Consider the following 22,053-nt stretch of genomic DNA (forward strand, 5'->3'; position numbering starts at 1 on the left):
TACACACATACACACATACACACACACATACACATACACACACACATACACACACACATACACACACACACCATATGCAGGACATCAAGGTAAAATATACACACATACACAGAAGAGAACACGCAGAGAGACAGATGAGACATACATGCCACACAGAGAGGGGTCAAAAGTCAATTTACTCAAAAATGAACACAACACATGCACAAGCTGTCACACTTCACTAATGTATAAGGGTGTGGCCACAGGAAGTGTCACAGGGAATGATCAACAATGATGAGACATGAGAAGTATTTAATAGATGACTAGCAGTCGTGACTTTGCAATATCCACAACACAAAACTGGCACAATCAAACTGAAATTATCAGGGATCTTGTTAATAACAAATTCCAGCCGCTCGTTTTTCAAGTCGGGTTCACGCAATTTTGGTGAAGAATCTCACTTTAAAGCTCCAAATAACCAATGAGGTTTGATGTTATTGACAGGTCACCATATTTGATTTGGGCGCTCGTGTTGATCAATGATTTGATTTGATTTAATTTAAGGGTAAATAATGACTTAAATTGCGGTCTGTTCATCATACAAAAGTGATTGTATGATTTGAAAAATGAAGAACGAGTTGCATGAACTACTTTAAGGACACATTTGGGCACTTTTTAAAGCTTTAAACTTAGTCACTGTCATCTGCCATTGTATGGAAATCAGCAATCTTTAATCTCATCTTTACAGCGACGATGGATGAACAAATGTTCGCAATTTCCTTTCCTCCGCCTATTTCCTCCTCATGTGGTGTCATGCGCATTCGCTGAGCAGCGCTTATGTAAACAATGATGTTCTCGCGTGCGCGCCAGATTCGAATGGGTGAAGAGGAAGATTTCAGTGAATTAACACTTCACACAATGCTATCGAATGGCTTCAGTGGACTTCAAACAGAGTGCACGAGTGATTTGGACAACCTTTATGGTGCTTTTAGGTGCTTTTGGAGCTTGACAGTAACAATCTACGATCCTCTCATCCCTCAATCTTGTGTTTCATGGATGACAAAAAGTTGCACTGGTTTGGAACGAGAAGGGTGAATAAATGATGACAAATGTTATTTTTTGATGAAATATATATTCACATTACTCATTCAAGCACTATCACTTTTATATTTATTCTATATTTGGATGTTCTATAAGTATATAAACCTAAATTTTTATTTTTATTTAACAGAAATTATATAGAAAATAACAGAACAATGTAGGCCTAGTGACAAAATGTTCCGATTATATTCAGATTATTATATCAAAATTCAGATTTTTGAGTGTAACTACATTATTCAGCAAATCAGTGAAAACTGAAAGAATGCATTTTTTAACATCAGTTTTTTTCTGTGTTCCACAGAAAATAGAAAATGTTATATGGGTTTGGAACAACATGAGTGTGAGTCAATAATGAAAGAATTTTCATTTTTGGTTGAACTATCCCTTAATGTATTTGGCTTTATGGTATTTGAAATCTATACAGCATATAATAATTTTCTTAATTAGTATTTTTGTCTTGTTTTCCCACAACACTATCTAAAAATCCTTAAAACCAAACAGAAGCTAAATGAAATAATGAAATTAGATATTAAGTATTATTTTCTACTGTAAATCTACCATAATTTAGTGAGGTTTATGCTTAAAACAAGAACAAACTCTTTTCCAGTTGATAAAAAAAAAAAGAAATTTAAAGGAATATTCCAGGTTCAGTGCAAGTTAAGCTGAATCGAAAGCATTTGTGGTATACTTACAAAAAAATTAAATAAAAGCAAAAAGCAAAAATCTGGGTTACAGACATCCAGTCTAATTTTCAGTTCAAGCACCAGCCTCATTATTTCATTGAATATCTCGGCCTCTGAGTGGACTAGAAGCTCAATCCAAGTATCATAAGAAAGCTGAGATCCTCCCCTTTGTGATGATATATTTGTGATTTTATCATTTTATCATCAATTTTATCTTCAATAGTCGAAAACATATTTTTCTGATTATTTGTTTTGCATGCTTTTCCTGCTGGATTGCATATATTGTTCTGGACATCTAAGATAAAACACTGGATTATTCAGATAAGCAAGCTCACAGACAAGTAAAAAACTGCCTAAGGTAAAAGCAGATGTAAAGTTTTTGGCTATTTGGGGCTCATAGCAGCAGTTATTGGAGCATAAAAGAGACGTTTGTATTTGAAGACTTACAGAAATCATATTTCACTTTGTGATTCCTCTGAAAATCTTTTGAACTGTGGTATTAGGGCAACAAAATTAATTGTACAGTCACAGTCCTGATAACGAGAGCTTTCATTTGATATATGACTTGTCTATTTAGGTGGTATCTGAAGGATTTTTTTCATATAAATTTATCTACCCCATTACCTCTAGGGGGCACTCATTTTCAAAGCGATTGTTTGATGCCTTATTTTGTTATTTTAAGTAACATAAATGCAGAAGTGATGATCATCTCTGAAAAGTTCAGATTCCAAGCTTTCAAATGATCCCTTTTATGCCTGATTCATGTATACGGAGACTTTAACATTTTAAGCTAAACTTTTTTCATGATATAGCGCCCCCCTTTAGACCCGCTGGCGGGTCTTCAGAGTTTAAGGAAATTGGCAAATAGTTTTGTTTTATTTTTTTTACTTTTACTGCATAAACCTCAATTAATCTTGCTTGATTTATCTGAAAACAAGACTTGGCATCTCAAGTAAATTTATCTTGGTTTTTAAAGATGTTAAAGATATTTTTAACTGAATAAAAATATCAAGAAAATATAAAAATAAAAAAAGAAAAAAATATTAAGAAAATTATTTATTATTATTATTATTATTATTTGCAGTGTAATTACCTAACAAGCCAAATTTGTAGCTTAGTTTCAATAGATTTAGAGATTTAGACTGATTGTAAACAAAACATACACAATTTTGTCGCATGTGATATGGGACAGTGGGACATTAAAGGTGAAATCGAATAATATGGATTCTAGAGAATCAAACTTCTGTCAATGGCATGTGACTTTTAGTCTGTTTTACCCTCGAGTTCAGTTTAAAGAATCTGTACTTACAAACAACCAAACAAACATGCTAATGACTTAATTGCTGTATATGAGCAGCTGTGATTGGAAGACGCCTTATGGGCTTCTGATGAAGCAAGAGGAAATACAGCCCTCCTGCTGAGGAACATCTGGAGATTTACAAATATTTACACTTAATTACTCCTCATTTAGAGCCATCCTGGACCAACTGCACATTAAATACGCCATCAGAGAGAGAGTTTCAACCACTGAATCTTGGTAAATAAGAAAGGTCATTGTTGGTTCTTGCTGATGTTAAAGGAAAAGTTCACGAAACATAAAAATTCTGTCATTTACTCACTCGCATGTCGTTCCACAACCGTATGACCCTCTTTCTTTCATGGGAATGTTCACATTGCTTTATTCCATACAACGAATGTGGATGGTGGTTTATATGATTACAGTTCAAAATCGATTATAGCATCTTAAAAGAAGCCCATACCATTTATTCTACGTGTTCTGAAGTTATATGAAAGCTTTTTGTGAGGTTCAGACCGAAATTTCAGTCATTATTCACTGATAATCTTCCCCTATCACATGTACAATCAAATATGGCACGTCATGTTTGAATATACGGAAGTACGACTTCCAGATTTTGGTCTGTTCATATAGAGTATTTTTATGCTGATTTTACTGTTTTTTGGAGCTTGACAGCCACTGGTCACTATGCTTTCACTGAATGGAACAGAGCAACGTGAACAATCTGATAAATTTCTCCTTTTGTGTTCAACAGTAAAGAAGTTAAGCCATACAGGTCTGGAATGACATCTGAATTTTTGGGTGAACTATCCCTTTAAGATGTCATATTAAATCAATCATACTACCAAAAAAGAGCCCTTTCCACAGAGATTACAGGCAGACACATATAGCAGACGCACAGAAATACATACACACTCTCAACCACTCTTCCTTCATCACGTACATTGTTTTGTTTATTTTTATCACAAAGATGTAGTTACCTGAGAGTTAACCGTTTGACCCATGGGGATTCTTGAGCATTCTAATGCAAACTGCTTCACACAGAAATAACAGCCCTGCAAGAAAGAGAGAGAGAGAGAGAGAGAGAGAGAAATATGTCGACATGAAATCAAAATGTACCCATTTACTTTCTTAATACATGTTCGTAGTCTTATTTTGCATGATTTATTATTGCACATTGTTTTGAATAAATTTAATTGTCTTTGTTATCTTACAAAGACAAATAATTGCAATGCAAGTCAATGGGTTCCAAAATCTTAGAGCTCCAAAAAGGACATAAAGGCAGCATAAAGGTAATCCATATGACTCAAGTGGTTTAATCAATGTCTTCTAAAGCGATACGCCCGGTTTTGGGTGAGATCAGACCAACATTTTAGTCCTTATTCACTATAAATCTTGTTTCCTTTGTGCGTTCAGGAGAAAAGCTCGTTCACACACTTCCTCGCACTTGATGCATGCACAGAGCAGAAAATGCAGATGCGAGTTAAAATTATAAAGTCGTGGGTTGAGTTTCTTTCGATAATTTTAAAATGTACTGCACTGTCTTTTTGATTCGCAATGATAACGGGATTGAGTACCTGGCAACCGCATGCACAGTACTGTGTTCCAATCAGGCCAGATGTCAAGATTTATTGTGAATAAGGACTTACATTTTGGCCTGTTTATTACCCAAACCAAGTGCATCGCTTCAGAAGATATGGATTAAAGCACTCGAGTCGTATGAATTACCTTTATGCTACCTTTATGGAGCTTAAAAATGTTGGACCCCAGGGGCCTGGGTAGCTCAGTGGTAAAAGACGCTGGCTACCACCCCTGGAGCTCGCTAGTTCGAATCACAGGGCGTGCTGAGTGTCACCTAAGCAACCAAATTGGCCCGGTTGCAAGGGAGGGTAGAGTCACATGGGGTAACCTCCTCGTGGTCGCTATAATGTGGATCGCTCTCAGTGGGGCACATGGTGAGTTTAGCGTAGTTGCCGCGGTGGATCGCGTGAAGCCTCCACAAGCGCTGTGTCTCCGTGGCAACACACTCAACAAGCCACGTGATAAGATGCGCTGGTTGACGGTCTCAGACACGGAGGCAACTGAGATTCGTCCTCCCCCACCCGGATCAAGGCAAATCACTACGTGACCACAAGGACTTAAAAGCACATTGGGAATTAGGCATTCCAAATTAAAAAAAAAAAAAAAAAGTGTTGGACCCCATTGACTTGCATTATATAGCCACCTCATACATTCTACAAAATATCTTCGATTGTGTTCTTCAAAAAAATAAGGGTGAGTAAATGATGAGAGAATTATAATTTTTTGCTGAACTACTTCTTTAAATAACCCACAAACTGTTCAGTGCATTCTCAATAAGTGAATGCTTTGTAATGAACTTTTAATACATTCCATTTACTTAATCATCACTGCCGATTTGATTACATCACTAGCGTCGCTTAAAATTCAGGAATTTTCCACAGACCCCAGTTGGAAAAATGCTATTAGAGACAAGAAGGGCTTGTGACGAGGTTGTTGATTCTGTGCGTTTAAATATTAATAGCCAAAAATAGCGTGCGAGAGAGACAGATCTCTCTCCTGGTTGTCCACAGAGACTTGTGTTCTTGTGAAAAGCGCAATGTGTGCTCTCTGTTGAAGTGTTAAGAGGTCGATCCGGTGCCCTGATCTGCACTGAAGACCTATAGAGGCTCAGACAGATGAAGGTCTCACTTGAAAGGCCAGTTCCATCAGCACGATGCCTCCTGGTAGCGCCCTCTGCAGGTAATACGACGTTGAGTTCGAGCCACTGCTGCTCTGCTGAATAAAACAAAAAGAAAGAGGAAACTTTTGTGAAATGTGGGTATGAATTATGATTAATTGGAGTGATGCGGGTGATTGAATCATTGAATGTGGATGAACAGAGAGTGTTTGTACCTTTGGGCTGTCTTCACTCTTCTGTTTATTATATGAGAAAGAAGAGAATGAAGATCTGCCTTCAGTGGACAAAGAATTCAACAGGGCAGCACGAGCTCGAGCAATACTGCAGATAGAGAGAAACAGGCCTTGTTTGACATCTGGTTTTAAGAAGTTCTGGACAATGTTTACACCTGTATTTAATGCTGTTCACTTGGAAGATCCCCAAAAATTGCTATGGTTGGTACCTTGGTATTTTTCCATAGGTAAATGGTTTGAACCATAAACAACACACAATTTGACACAACTTTGGGCACTTTTTTAGAACTTCTTGACTTCCCTCATTAGTAGTCCAACAGTGTATATGCATGCATCACAGGAGATTTATGCAATTTTTTTAAGTCATTTCCAGCACATTTCAAATTCTGAATTGTGTTTAATAGAATTCTGTGGTGGAAATGAAGGGGATGGAAATGACATTTTTAACTTAGCCGACTCCTTTGTCTTGCTTAGACTACTTTCATAGCTTACATTTGATGCATCCTAAATACACATAATATAAAGTAGTATATTCTACTTTTCTTTGTTTTCTTCAAACATCACTTGTCTCATATTTAATGCTCTTCACTGACACTTTTGTCCACTTGGTTAACAAGAACACTAACCTTTGATAAAACTTTATTACGGGCAAAATTGCTCGGTGTGGTGCAAATGACGGCATAACTGTGGGACAGGCATAATTTTTGAAAAATGAAAAGATAACATTTTTACACAATAAATATTTAAATGGATTATGTTTATTCCACTCTTTGCTTAGATTAACTTAATTGTATGTATTACTTAAAATGATTATAATGGATTTTCATAGTTTAATATTGAAAGTCTAGGACTAGAACAAGGCTAAAACAGTAAAATCACAGACATAAAAGGCATTTGAAAAATACCAAAAATAAATTATGAAGACCTGGTAAAAAGTTTCCAAGTCAATTTTAATGAGACCTTCATATAACAAAAATACAAATTGATTTTAATCTGTTAGCTTTAATAAAATAAATCAACCTTTTGGGTCATGAAAATGGTTAAAGATGAAGAAACACCCATATAAAGTGTGATCTATATGCCCTGATTGATAAACAGCAGTATTTAACCCTTTAAGCTCGGATGGGCCTGCGAGAAATAAAAATAGTCAAACTAATAATAACTACAGTATTGACCAACACAAATAGGTATCATTTGAAAGTTTTGAAGCTCTACTTTCCAATGCATGTATGCATTATGACCAAAAACTGAACAAGTGCTTTAAAATTTGCAGACAAATCAGAAGTATTCCATTTTGATAATTTATTAAAAATAAATTGCACTGCACATTTTTTTCAATCTGTAACATGTGTTGTGTCATTGGTTAGCCTATTTGTTTTACCCACAGTCAAAAATATAGCAATTAACAGCTAAGTATATATCTTTGACATTTATGTTGGTGTTGCTTATGCGCCACGTTTTCGATTATAACTTCCCAAAAAATAAACAGAACATAAAATATCATAAACCATTACTTAGACGAGGTGATTATCTTTAAAACAAGCCCACACACAAGGTAATCGGATGCATAGATCATTAGATAATCCACGCGAAGCACAAATGTATTCCACTACACATGTCATGCAGGGACTTCTGGGAACACTACTGAGAGATTATTCAAATGAATAATCAGACTTCTTAAAGCTACAGAGCCGAAACCAGACACTTGAATTCAGTGACACAAGTGAAACCCAAATGCTGATGCATTTGTCTCAAACCCTGTGTTTAGTTTAAGAGTTTGTGCTGTGAGACTGTGCACAGACCTGCGGGCGGGCGACTGCGGCCGGACCTGCACCAGAATGAAGCCCATGCTCTGCAGATACTGCACATACTGCTGCAGGAACGTGCTGGAGATGTCTTGCAGCCATGACTCGTCCTTCAGTCTGCTGGGCAGCATGTCTGCAGAATCCGTGCTGTAGCTGCGATCCCTGCCTGATGTGGTGGAGTCACTGGAGCGATGCCTCTTCTGGAACCAGAGACCAAGATGAAGAAGAAACAAACAAGCAGAAACTGGAAATGAACAGAGAGTAAGAGAACGTGAAAGAAGAGGAGGAGAGAGACCTTCATCTGTGGCTGGATGATCTGTTCCTCTTGAATCTGTTTCCGGAACACAGGGTCAAAGAGCAGCGGTGTGGCGCAATAATGGACCAGTCGAGATGACTGCTTCAGTGTGTCCAGATCTGCTACCTGTGGACAAGACAAAAAGAGGGTTTCCAACAGGTAATTATAGGGAAGACAGAGGAGGAACAGGTTCATATATTGCCGACCCACAAAAAATACAGAGCTGCACCAGGTTCCAAAATTAACACTCGCCATGGGACAAATACGAGTAAAAACTGGCTGGTAACTTTCTTAGGAACTGCAGAATGAAAATTATTAGGGCAACTGGGACAACTTAACAACGTAAGAGACTGAACATACAGAGATGGGCATGTTGGACTGAGCTGAACGCTGCTGCCACGTCACGAACAGGTTCTCAATCTTCATCTGTCTCTCTAATTCTGGAAAATAAAGAAATAACGAATCAGCATCACATTTTGTTTGTAAAGATGAATACAAACTTTGCAACCATCATTTGTTTGGGTTTGGTTGAATTAGATTCTTCTAATTTGGACACACTCTTCGTATGAGTGTGAGTTCTGATGTATTTGTACCTCTGCGCTCAGCTGCTTTCACCTCCAGAAGTTGAGCTCCATGCCGAGCAACAATATCAGCTCCGTCCTGACTGGCCAATGGCCTCACTGTGTTCACATCCCTCAGAGCTTCATCAAAAGGCACGAGTTCTCCAGGGAATGCCAGAGGAGGAAGACCACGAGCCGAGCTGCCCAACCGACCTTGATCCTTACTCGCAACTGGAGGAACCGGACTCCTCAACAGAGCATCTGCCTCAAAAGTGGAATTCAGGAAGGGGTTGGGCTCCTGTGAATAAATAAACAAACATAAATAAATATGCAAATGCATGAATGAAAGAAAACGAACACAAGAAAGGAACAAATGAAAGTATAAACAAAAGTACAAAGGTCTGAAAGAAAGTTAGAAAGAAAAAGAATAAAAGAAATAAATTAGCTATGAAAAAGAAAGAATAAACAAAAACAAAAAGTATAAAATCCTATGAGAGAGACAAAAAAAAACAAAAAACTAATAAAAAGTATGAACAAAGGTACAAAGAAAAATGGAAAGAAAAAGAATGAATGCACAGATGAAAAATACAAATTAAAGAACAAACAAAAGATGGAAATATAGAAGTACCAACAAAAGAATGAATTGTAAAAAAGTATGAGTAAAAACAAACAAAGTTCTAACAAAAGCACAAACAAAAGAAAGAAAGAAAAAGTAGGAACAAAAGAACAGAGAAAAATATAAAACAGTATTAAGAAAGAATTACAAATAAAATTACAAATGAAAGTATGAATGAAGAGGAATAAACAAAAGAACATAGTATGAAAATCTACGAATGAAAGAAAAAAGGAACAAACAAAAGAAAGAAATAAGTAGAATGAGGTACAAAAAAGAATGAAGATGAACAAATGAAATTACAAACAAAATACAAATAGAAATAAACAAAGAATGATAAAAAGGATAATTAAAGAAAGAATAAATAAAGTGAAGTATGACAAAGTATAAAAAGAATGAATAAACCAACAAAAATACAAAATTAAAAGTACAAATGACAAAGAAAAGAAAGAACAAACAAAAGAAAGAACAAACAAAAGAAAGAACAAGCAAACTAAAGATTGAAGTATGAAAAGTGCCAATGAAAAGTATGGAAAAGTATGAAAGAAAGATCGAATGTAGAAACAAAAATACAAACAACAGAAAAATCTGTAAAAAGTATTAAGAATGAAAGAAACAGGGGGCCTGGATAGCTCAGTGAGTATTGATGCTGACTATCACTCCTGGAGTCACGAGTTCGAAACCAGGGCGTGCTGAGTGACTCCAGCCAGGTCTCCTAAGCAACCAAATTGGCCTGGTTGCTAGGGAGGGTAGAGTCACATGGGGTAACCTCCTCGTGGTCGCGATTAGTGGTTCTCGCTCTCAATGGGGCGTGTGGTGAGTTGTGTGTGGATCACTGAGAGTAGCATGAGCCTCCACATGCTGTGAGTCTCTGCGGTGTCATGCACAATGAGTCACGTGATAAGATGCGCGGATTGACGGTCTCAGAAGCGGAGGCAACTGAAACTTGTCCTCCGCCACCCGGATTGAGGTGAGTAACCGCGCCACCACGAGGAGCTACTAAGTAGTGGGAATCGGGCATTCCAAATTGGAATTTCTTTTTTTAAAAGAATGAAACACGAACAAAAGCTCTAACGAAAATATCATATAATATCACATACCATTACTTAAAGGAGGTGATTATCTTTAAAACAAGCTCACACACAAGATAATTGGATGCATAGATCATTAGATAATCCACATGAAGCATGTTGCATATGGCCAGCAGGAGATGACACAGACTCAATGATGACTCAGATGGCACAGAATGAAACTCATTTACTAAAATCATGTCTGCATGCTATGCAAATCTTTAGTCATTGTTGTGTTTGCATGTGTAATTAGTTCTTATGTACAATTATTATGTTTTATTTGTTTGGAGAGGCTTTTGGACACTTGGAGACATTTTTGGACACTATGATAAATTATTTTTGTAATGCTATAACTTTTGATTACTTTGTCGTATCAACACAACATTTTTCTCAGATACAGTTGACATCATTGGGAACAAAACAAAAGCAGTTGGAGCCACCTTATTTACTCCCAGAGATATATAATGGCAAATCAGAAAAAGAAGAATTTTTTTTTTATTTATTTTATTTTTCATTAGTTTCTTAAGCTGAGAGTCTCAGAATGTATCATAATCTATATCATTAAAACAATTGAAATGATTTCTTTACAATGATACCAAACACTTGACACTCCTTGTTTTTTTTTTTGTCATTGAGTAATAAGCCTAAACAAATTATAAGATGAATGAATTAAATAAAAAAATACAAATACAAATACAAAAGAATGATGAAAAAGGATGAATGAAAGAATGAAGAGAAGTGACAAAAGTATAAAAAGAATGAATAAACCAACAAAAACAAACAAAAATACAAAAATAAAGAAGCCAAAGTATGAAAAGTATTAAAAGTACGAATGACAAAGAAAAGAAAGAACGAACAAAAGAAAGAACAAGCAAACTAAAGCTCGAAGTATGAAAAGTGCTAATGAAAAAATTAACTATTGAAAGGTACGAAAGGAAGAACGAAAGAAATGAAAATACAAACAAACAAAACAAATCTGGAAAAATGGTTAAGAAATAAATAAATAAATATGCACAAATGAAAGGAAGAAAAGTGTAAAAAGTATGAAAGGATGAATGAAAAACTGAATAAAAACAAACAAAAGAATGAACAAATGAAAGAACAAAGAAAAACAATGAAAGAAAGAAAGAAAGATAAAAGTACCAAGGTACAAAACAAAGAAAAATTATAAAGAACAAACAAAAGTACAAACAAAATACAAATGAAAGTACAAAACAAAAGAACAATGCATGAAAAAGCAGGAATGAAAGAAAGAATAAAGAGAAGTATGACAAAATCTAAAAAGAATAAATAAACCAACAAAAGTAATAACAAAAATACAAAATTCAAGTACAAACGAATGAAAAGTATGAATGGCAGACAAAAGAAAAAAAAACAAGAAAAAACAAACAAAAGAACAAAGTTTAAAAAACTATGAAAGGAAGGAAGAAAGAGACAAAGAAAGAAAAAAGAAAACTAAGAAATATAATGCTTCAATTGATTCTGATATGTGAATAAGTTGGTATGAGCACATGATGAGTCTTTTAACAAAATGAACAGACAAAAAAATAAATAAAAAAAATGTTGTTTTATAAAGCAGAAATTTTTCCTCCTGCAGGGAGACTCAGAGTATCATCTCTGGTCTTCATATTTTCACACATCTTTCATGTCAATGATTCAAGTCTCTTTTTCAAACAGCATGACTAAAAGCTCTGCTATCTCCCCATTAACCCCTCTGAAACTCACTCAAAGTTTCCCCTTTTTTTTCTCTCCCCAATTTGGAATGCCCAGTTCCCAATGCGCCGTAAGTCCTCGTGGTGGCGTAGTGACTCGCTTCAATCTGAGTGGCGGAGGATGAATCTCAGTTGCCTCCGCGTCTGAGACCGTCAATCCACGCATCTTATCACGTGGCTTGTTGAGCGCATTACCACGGAGACATAGCGCATGTAGAGGCTTCACGCTATTCTCTGCGGCATCCACGCACAACTCACCACGCACCCCACCGAGAGTGAACCCATGTGACTCTACCCTCCCTAGCAACCGGGCCAATTTGGTTGCTTAGGAGACCTGACTGGAGTCACTCAGCATGCCCTGGGATTCGAACTCATGACTCCAGGGGTGGTAGTCAGCGTCTTTACTCGCTGAGCTACCCAGGCCCCCCAAAGTTTCCCATTTTTGATGTTGCCCTCCTTCAAACTTAAGAACAGACAGAGAGAGAACTTAAGAGGCAGGGGGGTTCATTACTATGGTCCATCGGCATTAAACCCACTGAACATGCGGATATCACGCCAGCATGGGGGCTTTCCTTAAGCCCACCCAATTAACATGTTCCTATGTAGCGTGATTGCACTTGAAGAGCGGAATGATAAAACAGGGATTAGACCAACATGGAAAAACAAGGACGTATGAACTAAAAAAAAAAAAAAGAATTTCAGAGCATATAAAGGCTTTTCTCTCTTCTTGTGAGAACTTTTGGGTGAGTTAGTGTTTGGAAGACTGGTTAAAGTCCTCTAGGGTGAGTTACAGGCTTTTCTAAAAGAAGCTAGACCAGATGCCCCATGATGGCAAATCGATGCCCAGGAGCCCGAAGGGCAAATAAGCTGGACTTTAGAGACTGAACTCTACCCCCTGGGAGTTTGACAGATGATTGACGGTAAGGGCAAATTTTCTGCTATGTTGGTCGGCCTTCTGTTGCCACTCATTAGCTGAACAGATTAAAAGTGTAGAGTCACTCACAGGAAAAAGTTTTGTTCTTTTCAAGGAAGTTCTGTTCATCTCTGCTTTAATAGCATGGAGAAATGTACACTAAAAACACGTCTGTGACCCTAAGAAATCTCTTTATAATTTCAAATATTTACAAAAAAACGTAAAAATGCAGAAGAAATAAAGTAATGCTAATAAAATCCATTTGCAATACTGTAATGTGAAAAATGTTGTTTATTTATTTTGTAGAGTATTAATTGTCCTGAATATAGTCTCAGTGGTCCAAAAGGCATAATTTTCTTAAATTAAAGCAATATCACACAAGCAAGAGTGCTGTTACACCAGTATCGGCCGCAGGTAATCACAGTCATGCTGATAAACGGACAAAACAGCACAATTGCGAGTGTGATATTGCTTTTATAAAACAGTTCACTGAACAAGTAAATAAATAAATAAATAAATAAGGAAAAACAAAGTATAGACTCAAAAAATGCTCATGTGTGGAACTTCTTTCTAATGCCATAGTGTAGCAGTAATCGGAGCGATCAAGTCAATGAAACTCGAGCACTGACTGCCAACGCAACTCACTTTTCTTCTTCTTTCAGGTGTTCCCGTTAGGGTCACCACAGCATATTTGACTTGGCACAGGTTTTACACCGGACACCCTTCCTGATGCAACCCCCAGTGGCTGGGGGACAATTTAGAGTCTCCAATTCACTTAACCTGCATGTTTTTGGACTTGTGGGGGAAACCGGAGCACCCGGAGGAAACCCACACAAACACGGCAAGAACATGCAAACTCCACACAGAAGGGCCCAGTTGAGCAGGAACTCGAACCCGGGACCTTCTTGCTGTGAGGCGACAGCGCTAACCACTGAGCCACCGTGCCACCTGTCAGCTCAACTCACTCATAACACATAGAAGATCTTTTGTTGTCACCTGCTGGCAGAAATCTCTAATGTCACAGGGATGGGGAAAATACCCATATCTAGCTGCTCTTACACTTTAGCGTAGTGACAAACAGTGTTCCAGTGCTGATATGACAAATATATATGTGTGTATTTATTATTATTATTATTGGAGTGAAATGTGACCCAGGCATGTTTTCACAGTGACACCCAAATAATAAACAAATCTGGTGCTCAATATATTCAGCTCACATGAAGATGAACATAAATCAATCACACAAACCCTTCTCCATTTCTCATTTCATTTTCCCTTTCTCTCTCTTACACACACATACAAACAAAAGTCCAAACAAGCATAAGAACTGACATGAGGTGACTGATCTTAAAGAGATCAAAAGAAAAGTGAACAATGAAGATCTCCCTGTCATCTCTCTCTCTCTCTCTCTCTCTCTCTCTCTCTCTCTCTGTGTTTTCATAAAGGACACCGATAAAACGCAGAACAAAGTGATCACATAGTGTAGGCCGCAGACTCTCGCTTACTATCCAGAGCTTCAGATGAGTCGGTCTGCTACCACAAACTACCAACCTGCCAAAGCAAGCAACATCCAGAGACCTCAAAACATCTGACAGACAAGACTCCAGATATTCTCACCCTCTGATACAAGCAACAACACAAGCTTGAACCCTACTGACTGTTTGTTATGAACACAGGGTCTTTGGTCTTTGCCATTTCCGAATAAAGAAAAGAACGGCCTTTATTCTCAAGAAGAATCGTTGTATTTATCTTCTACACAAACAATTTCAAGCATAAAACATCAGTTTAGAGGCATTTCTGCATGTTTTTGTAGCTTTTCAAAGCTTTTTGAGATCCACTCATGCCAGTCAAGCTTTCTTCCACCAAAAACATATATAATTTAGTTTTAAATTACCATTTCCCACCATCTATCTGACCCTTAAACAGACTGTTTTTGCTATTGTATGAAATATGTAATAGTGAAAAACTTTGATGTTAATTAAAAAAAAAAAAAAAAAAACTCTTATGGAATAAGCTCAAAATAACAATAGACTGGGGCCTGGGTATCTCAGCGAGTATTGACGCTGACTACCACCCCTGGAGTCGTGAGTTCGAATCCAGGGAGTGCTGAGTGACTCCGGCCAGGTCTCCTAAGCAATCAAATTGGCCCGGTTGCTAGGGAGGGTAGAGTTACATGGAGTAACCTCCTCGTGGTCACGATTAGTGGTTCTTGCTCTCAATGGGGCGTGTGGTAAGTTGTGCGTGGATCGCGGAGAGTAGCATGAGCCTCCACATGCTGCGAGTCTCCGCGGTGTGATGCACAGCGAGCCATGTGATAAGATGAGCGGATTGACTGTCTCAGAAGCGGAGGCAACTGAGACTTGTTTGAGGTGAGTAACAGCGCCACCACGAGGACCTACTAAGTAGTGGGAATTGGGCATTCCAAATTGGGGAGAAAAGGGGATAAAATAAAAATAAATAACAATAGACTGAAGAGTTTCTAAAGAAATGTTTATTAAATTAGCACAATATAACTGTTGTGTACTCTGGTCTTTGACCCGTATCTAAAACCATTTAACCCTCTGGGGTCTGACAGTGATTTGGGACCTGGAGAAGTTTTGACATGCCTTGACATTTGTGCTTTTTTCAGTTGCTTAAAAACATATTAAATGGCTAAAGTCTGATAACACTGTATTCAGCACAAACTGGGCTACAATAATATGTGAGCAAAATGTATGTACATGTATGTATTTTTGAGAAAATAACGTTTATGCGGGGTTTTTGAAAAAACAAAGATTCTAAGTCACTTAAATAAGGCCTTATAACACATACTAAACATTTGTTCACAAGACTTTTGAGAACTGGATCTTGTAGTCTAGAGTTTTTGCTACAAAAATGATGTGAAAACCATCCTGATCACTCATTCATACAAAACAATATAGTTATTTAACTTTTGTAAGACACTTTTAGTGTTAGAAAGGCCATATGCGAGGAGGCGTGGATGATCATGAATATTGATGTGATTCACACCTGAGGAGACAAAGACCCCTCCCCTGAGAGAGAATGAATGTGACGAGACTTAATGATTGAATGTATTGTTTGTAGCTTATTCACAAAATCAAGTTTAAGTTAAAAGTAATCTGACTATACATTTTCTTTACATAAAGACTTTACTTAAAAACTTTAGCCCTACACTACCGTATAAAAGTCTATAGATCTGTACGATTTTTTTGTTTTTAAAAGAAGTCTCTTCTGCTCACCAAAGCTGCATTTATTTGATCCAAAATACAGCAAAAACAGTGATATTGTGAAATATTTTTTACAATTTAAAATAACTGTTTTCTATTTGAATATATTGTCAAATGCTATTTATTCCTGTGATGTAAAGCTGAATTTTCAGCATCATTACTGCAGTCTTCAGTGTCACATGATCCTTCAGAAATCTTTCTAATATGCTGATTTTCTAATATGGGCATATTTACAGCACATTTTACACATTTACACCCGAACAGATGTTTGCAAGCACAAGCTTCGTTGATGATAATGAGGCAGCATAAACACTAGTTAAAATATGTTTATATCTAAACATTCATATTATTTTTTTATCATATTACATATCATATTTATATCATACAGCATACAGTTTAAATACTTGCTTTAGCCGAAACAACATTTAAATGTAAGTAAAACTTGCCTATTAGGACATATTTCAAATTTCAATACTCTGAATCCTGGCTGGCAAGTCTGGAAATAGTCCAACTAGTAAAATATGTACATGTTTATATAAAATAGCATGTCAACTAATAAGTAAAACTAAATGATTTAATCATCCGAAATTGTATCCTCGGCTGGATCAAGTCGCTCTTCAAACGTTCATCGTCGGATTTCCGCTCTTCTTCTGAAGAAAATGTGAACTCTTCGTCATTATTCAGGTGCTTCCTCACCTGTGTAGCATGCCATCTTCCAAACGCGCAGAAAAGTGAATGAACTTGATGTTTTTTAAGGCACTGTTGGGGGGCGTTTACCATTTGCATTGATCACCTCAGTACATTACCATATGAATAGCGCGCTCTGTTGGTGGGTGGGATCTCATTAGCGATAATGAGCTGAGTCAGGAGAAACTGTACATCGCTTTGTTTCATACGGATTACATTGCAGGAGAATATTTGTTTTAAATTTGAATTCTTTTATTTAAAAGTAGACATTTTAAGCTTTCTTTAGACATATGTTTCATGTTTGTCTGATAAGTTTCAGTTCATTTTTGTGACGTATTTCAGAAAGATGCTCACGGAGACAGAGACGGCTGAAAGCACACCATGTTTATTTTCTTTATTTTACAAAAGCACAAGGTTTTGTTGTTATTGTGGGTGTACACAAATAAAAGTAGACCCTTTATAGTTTCTAATGATGTCTTACACTTATCTGTATGCCCAAAACTGAGTATTTTAAGTTGTTTCTGCTGTTATGAGGAAAAAATCCAGCAGGACACGCTGGCACGTCCATCGACCCCAGAGGGTTAACTGTTTTCAATTGTAAAAACTGTTTTTATTACTAAATTAGCACAATATAATTGTGTACTCTGGTCTTTGACCCATATCTAAAACCATTTAAAATGCATAAATTCTTGATAAGTGTAAAATGTCACTAAAGCAATTTTTTATAATTTTATTATCTTCCCTGAGGTCCAATGATAATGTTATCAAAGTTTTTATTTTTTTGCACCAAGACAGTCATAATTTAGTAACATATGATCATTTTCCACCCTGTTTTGGCCCTCTGTGTGAAACGCTTGGTTTTGGCCTAAGCGCCTCCTTAAAACTTCAACATAAACACACACTGTTGGCTAACATCATGAAGTCCCTTGAATTCAGCAAACTCAATCAGAGAATAAACAGCGCCCTCGACATTATAAAAAAAAAAAAAAATGACAGGGGTTACACATAACGCACATCCAACACATTGCATCTGAATATATTAAACTGTTCATCTCAATCACAACTGATAAACACTCAGCACCATAAAACAGTCATGACATTTGAAATATTCATGAATGAAACGGTTTACTTACGTTTTTGATCAGGTCCAAGTGTTTTTTTAACTGCCCCAATCTTCAATAACAGTTCATTTGCAAAGCTTGAATCCTATTATGACTGTTCACAAGCAATCCACGCTGACATGAGCCGAAAAAACCCGAACACATCATAGTTCAAAACACGGTGAAATGACACACACATTCTGAGCATTAAGTATTAATAAGGGGTAAGTATTAACCCCTTCATTTTTTCACATTTTGTTTTGTTGCAGCCTTATGCAAAACTGCTTTAAATTATTAATTTGTTTCACATTGATCTACACTCCATACCCCATAATGACAAAGCAAATAACAGATTTTTGATAACTTTGCAAATTTATTAAAAAGAAAAAACTGAAATATCACATTGGCATAAGTATTCAGACCCTTAACTCAGTACTTAGTTGAAGCACCTTTGGCAGCGATTACGGCCTCAAGTCTTTTTGGGTATGATGTGACAAGCTTTGCACACCTGGATTTGGGGAATTTCTGCCATTCTTCTCTACAGATCCTCTCAAGCCGTCACGTTGGATGGGGACTGTCGGTGGACAGCCATTTTCAGGTCTCTCCAGAGATGTTTGATTGGGTTCAAGTCCGGGCTCTGGATGGGCCACTCAGGGACATTCACAGAATTGTCCCTAAGCCACTCTTGTGTTGTTTTGGCTGTATTCTTAGGGTCATTGTCCTGTTGGAAAGTGAACATTCGGCACAGTCTGAGGTCCTGAGCACTCTGGACCAGGTTTTCATTAAGGATATCCCTGTATTTTGCTGCGTTCAGCTTTCCTACAACCCTGACCGGTCCCCCAGTCCCTGCTGCTGAAAAACACCCCCACAGCATGATACTACCACCGCCATGCTTCACCGTTGGGACAATATTGCGCAGATGATGAGCGGTCCCTGGTTTCCTCCGGACATGATGCTTGGAATTGAGGCCAAACAGTTCAATCTTCGCTTCATCAGACCAGAGAATCTTGTTTCTCACAGTCTGAGAGTCCTTTAGATGTTTTTTTTTATGTGTCTTGCTCTGAGGAGAGGCTTCCGTCTGGCCACTCTGTCATAAAGACCAGACAGGTGGAGTGTTGCAGAGATGATCGTCCTTCTGCAAGTTTCTCCCATCTCCACATATGATCTCTGGAGCTCAACCAGAGTGACCATCAGGTTCTTGGTCACCTCTCTTACCAAGACCCTTCTCCCCCGATTGCTCAGTTTGGCTGGGCGACCAGCTCTAGGATGAGTCCTGGTTGTTCCAAACTTCTTCCATTTAAGAATTATGGAGGCCACTGTGCTCTTGGGAACCTTCAATGCAGCCAAAAAAAAATTATAGCCATCCCCAGATCTGTGTCTCAACACAATCCTGTCTCTGAGCTCTGCAGGCAGTTCCTTTGACCTCATGGCTTGGTTTTTGCTCTGATATGCATTTTCAGCTGTGAGACCTTATATAGATAGGTTTGTGCCTTTCCAAATCATGTCCAATCAATTGAATTTGCCACAGGTGGACTCCAATCAAAGTGTAGAAACATCTCAAAGATGATGTCATAGCAAAGGGACTGAATACTTATGTCAATGTAATATTTTGTTTTTTTCTTTTTAATAAATTTGCAAAAGTTATCAAAAATCTGGTTTTTGCTTTGTCATTATGGGGTATGGAGTGCAGACTGATGTGATTTTTAAATTTTTTTTTAATTTAAAGCATTTTAGCATAAGGCTGGGTCTGAATACTTTCTGAATGCACTGTATACTGAAGGCGCACAACGCTGGGAACACATTGAAAGGTCAAAGACGTCCATCTAGTCTATGTTTACATAAACCAACAATTAATAATAGCGCAGATTGATGAAAGAACGCGTCCATGATGCGTTTGTGCTCAAAACAACGAGGCAACAGCAAAATGAAAGAAAATTGCTTCTCCCTTTCAGAATTGTAACTTCACACCACGTCTTTTAAAAGCTGCGAGATACATGACAGTGGTCAAAGAGTCTGTGTAGTTCATGTTTATATACAAAATAATTCAAAATAGTCCAGATGGGTCCCCTTAGGTGTTCTGTTAGGAATAGTAAGCCACACAAGTCCTGCTCTCAAGACTTGAATTGTGCACCAGTGGGCGGGGCCAAGGGTGCGATGACGCATGTTGTGGGATGTGTGAATACAGATAAGCAATGTGTTGTGATGTCACAAAAAGACAGATTTCAAAATGAGACGATTCAGCAGGGTGCCAACTATAAATGCTCTTTTTAGACTGGGGAGGAAGTTTTGAGTTCTGAAATTTACAGTGTTTTTACTATACAGTTACCTCTTATATGTCTAAATATCAAGGAAAATGTAATTCTCCATTTCATGACCCCTTTAACGGAAATCTGTTTTACTGTGGTCCAAAAGTGTATAATGATAGGGGGGGAATGCTAGGCTTATACTCTGAATATTAATGGAGTAACAATTTTTAAAATAATAATAATACACATTTTAATAAACGTAAAACATTGGCCAAGGATGTCACAATTTACATTTATTTACAATCACTTTTGGCATTTTATAGTATTTTAACTATAATGCATGATTTCTGATTTATTCTGCTTGTAGAAAATCAACAGTGTACATTTTAGACTTACAATTTTAGTAGATGCCAATTTCACAATTAATCTCTATTGCCTTTTTCAGCAGTCAAAATGGGCCAACTTTGCACGTCCACTGCAACATATCCATTCCTTCCTACTAATGACAAACAATTTTTTTTCATTGTTACAGGGGTTTAGGAAGGTGCTGTAATACTTATTACTGCCATTTAATGTTTTAGGAGAAAATTATATTCAATAGGTCTTTTAATATTTTGCCCCATTGTATAAACGTATGTTTTATAAATCAACTTATTTACTAGCATATTACCTGTTCAAAACTGTAACTGTCTATGTATGTTTGTGTGTGGACACAAACCCGTTTGAGAGCAAAGTATGCAGTTTGAGGGAAAGCTGCAGTACCTAGTGTAGCAGGTGGGGGAGCTAGAGAACAGTATGGGGCTAGGGGCTAAATTTGAGAAAGATTAAAATATTTATATGTCACATTTTATTTCTAGATGTACAAAAAACTATTTAAAGCTGTATAACATCCAGAAAGTCAGAAGGTAAAAGGTCACAGCTGGTTCTTCACATACGGGTCAAAATTGACCGGTTAAGATAATGGAAGTAGCAATTGTTTTAAATTGTTATTTCTGTTAAACAATTACATACAAAAATAAATGTTAATAAATGTTTGTTTTGATGGTCTTGACAAAGTCACAAATGTTGAGTTACAGTACCAAAAACTATGCTGTATTTATAACATATTCTTTACCTGTCCTGGGTCAAAAATGACCCTAAGATTATAGGAGGGTTAAAAGACACCCCCATGTTAGTGTCTCATAATAGGTTCCGTTCTTCAACACAAAAGCTCTTGATAACAACATCAACAACTGTCTGCTTTCCAAAAATACATCCTGACATTTGGAAAGAAATCTTGACAAATAGCTGACAACAGAATCAATAGACCTGAGGTATGGTTTCATCTCAATACCTACAGAACAAGCAAACATGTTCTGGTACGTTAACTACAAATGAGTAAAACACAGTGTGATTTGATCATATTTAAAAAGCCTGATTTAAGGAGCACAACTCCAGGTAGGAAGCGTCATCAGGAGCAGTGATCAGGATTGTTTGTATAACAGGTGTATTGGAGTGATTAGTTTGGTATCCCATGGCCGTGACAGCTGTCCATCACTGAGTGTGACCGCCGGACACTGATGTGCTGCTTTACGGACTCGGACGGACTCTCGCAGAGGTAGTTGTACTTGCACTCGCATGCAAACAAGCAAACTGCCCTAACTGATTTCCAGCAATCCATGACAGCGTTCAGAGACAGTTGTTTGTTCAGAACAGAATAAGACTATATTTGAAAGAATGCAGTATGTATACTGTTCAAGTGTGTTTCCATGTTCCATTTCTACAGTGACAAACATACACATTTTTAATTTTTAACATACATTTTTTGACTCATTTTATCTGATTGCCATGCTAT

The 22,053-nt window shown here is 37.1% G+C and overlaps 1 protein-coding gene across 18 annotated transcripts in view; it reads right to left on the reverse strand.

Moving 5' to 3' along the window:
* LOC127445886 (KICSTOR complex protein SZT2-like) overlaps positions 1 to 22,053 on the reverse strand; it is a 136,004-nt gene that overhangs the window by 23,174 nt on the left and 90,777 nt on the right. For 13 of the 18 annotated variants that reach the window (XM_051706352.1, XM_051706340.1, XM_051706337.1 and 10 more), the window contains 7 exons: positions 8,685 to 8,949; positions 8,452 to 8,531; positions 8,092 to 8,217; positions 7,794 to 7,996; positions 5,974 to 6,079; positions 5,770 to 5,856; positions 4,041 to 4,115 (listed from right to left, as the gene is read on the reverse strand). In XM_051706352.1, coding sequence (XP_051562312.1) covers positions 4,041 to 4,115; positions 5,770 to 5,856; positions 5,974 to 6,079; positions 7,794 to 7,996; positions 8,092 to 8,217; positions 8,452 to 8,531; positions 8,685 to 8,949 — 942 coding nt within the window. The remainder of the gene's footprint in view (positions 1 to 4,040; positions 4,116 to 5,769; positions 5,857 to 5,973; positions 6,080 to 7,793; positions 7,997 to 8,091; positions 8,218 to 8,451; positions 8,532 to 8,684; positions 8,950 to 22,053) is intronic. The other 5 variants (XM_051706353.1, XM_051706351.1, XM_051706348.1 and 2 more) reach the window with 1 other exon arrangement.

This window comes from Myxocyprinus asiaticus, chromosome 9, assembly GCF_019703515.2.
Source record: "Myxocyprinus asiaticus isolate MX2 ecotype Aquarium Trade chromosome 9, UBuf_Myxa_2, whole genome shotgun sequence".
Taxonomy (NCBI): domain Eukaryota; kingdom Metazoa; phylum Chordata; class Actinopteri; order Cypriniformes; family Catostomidae; genus Myxocyprinus; species Myxocyprinus asiaticus.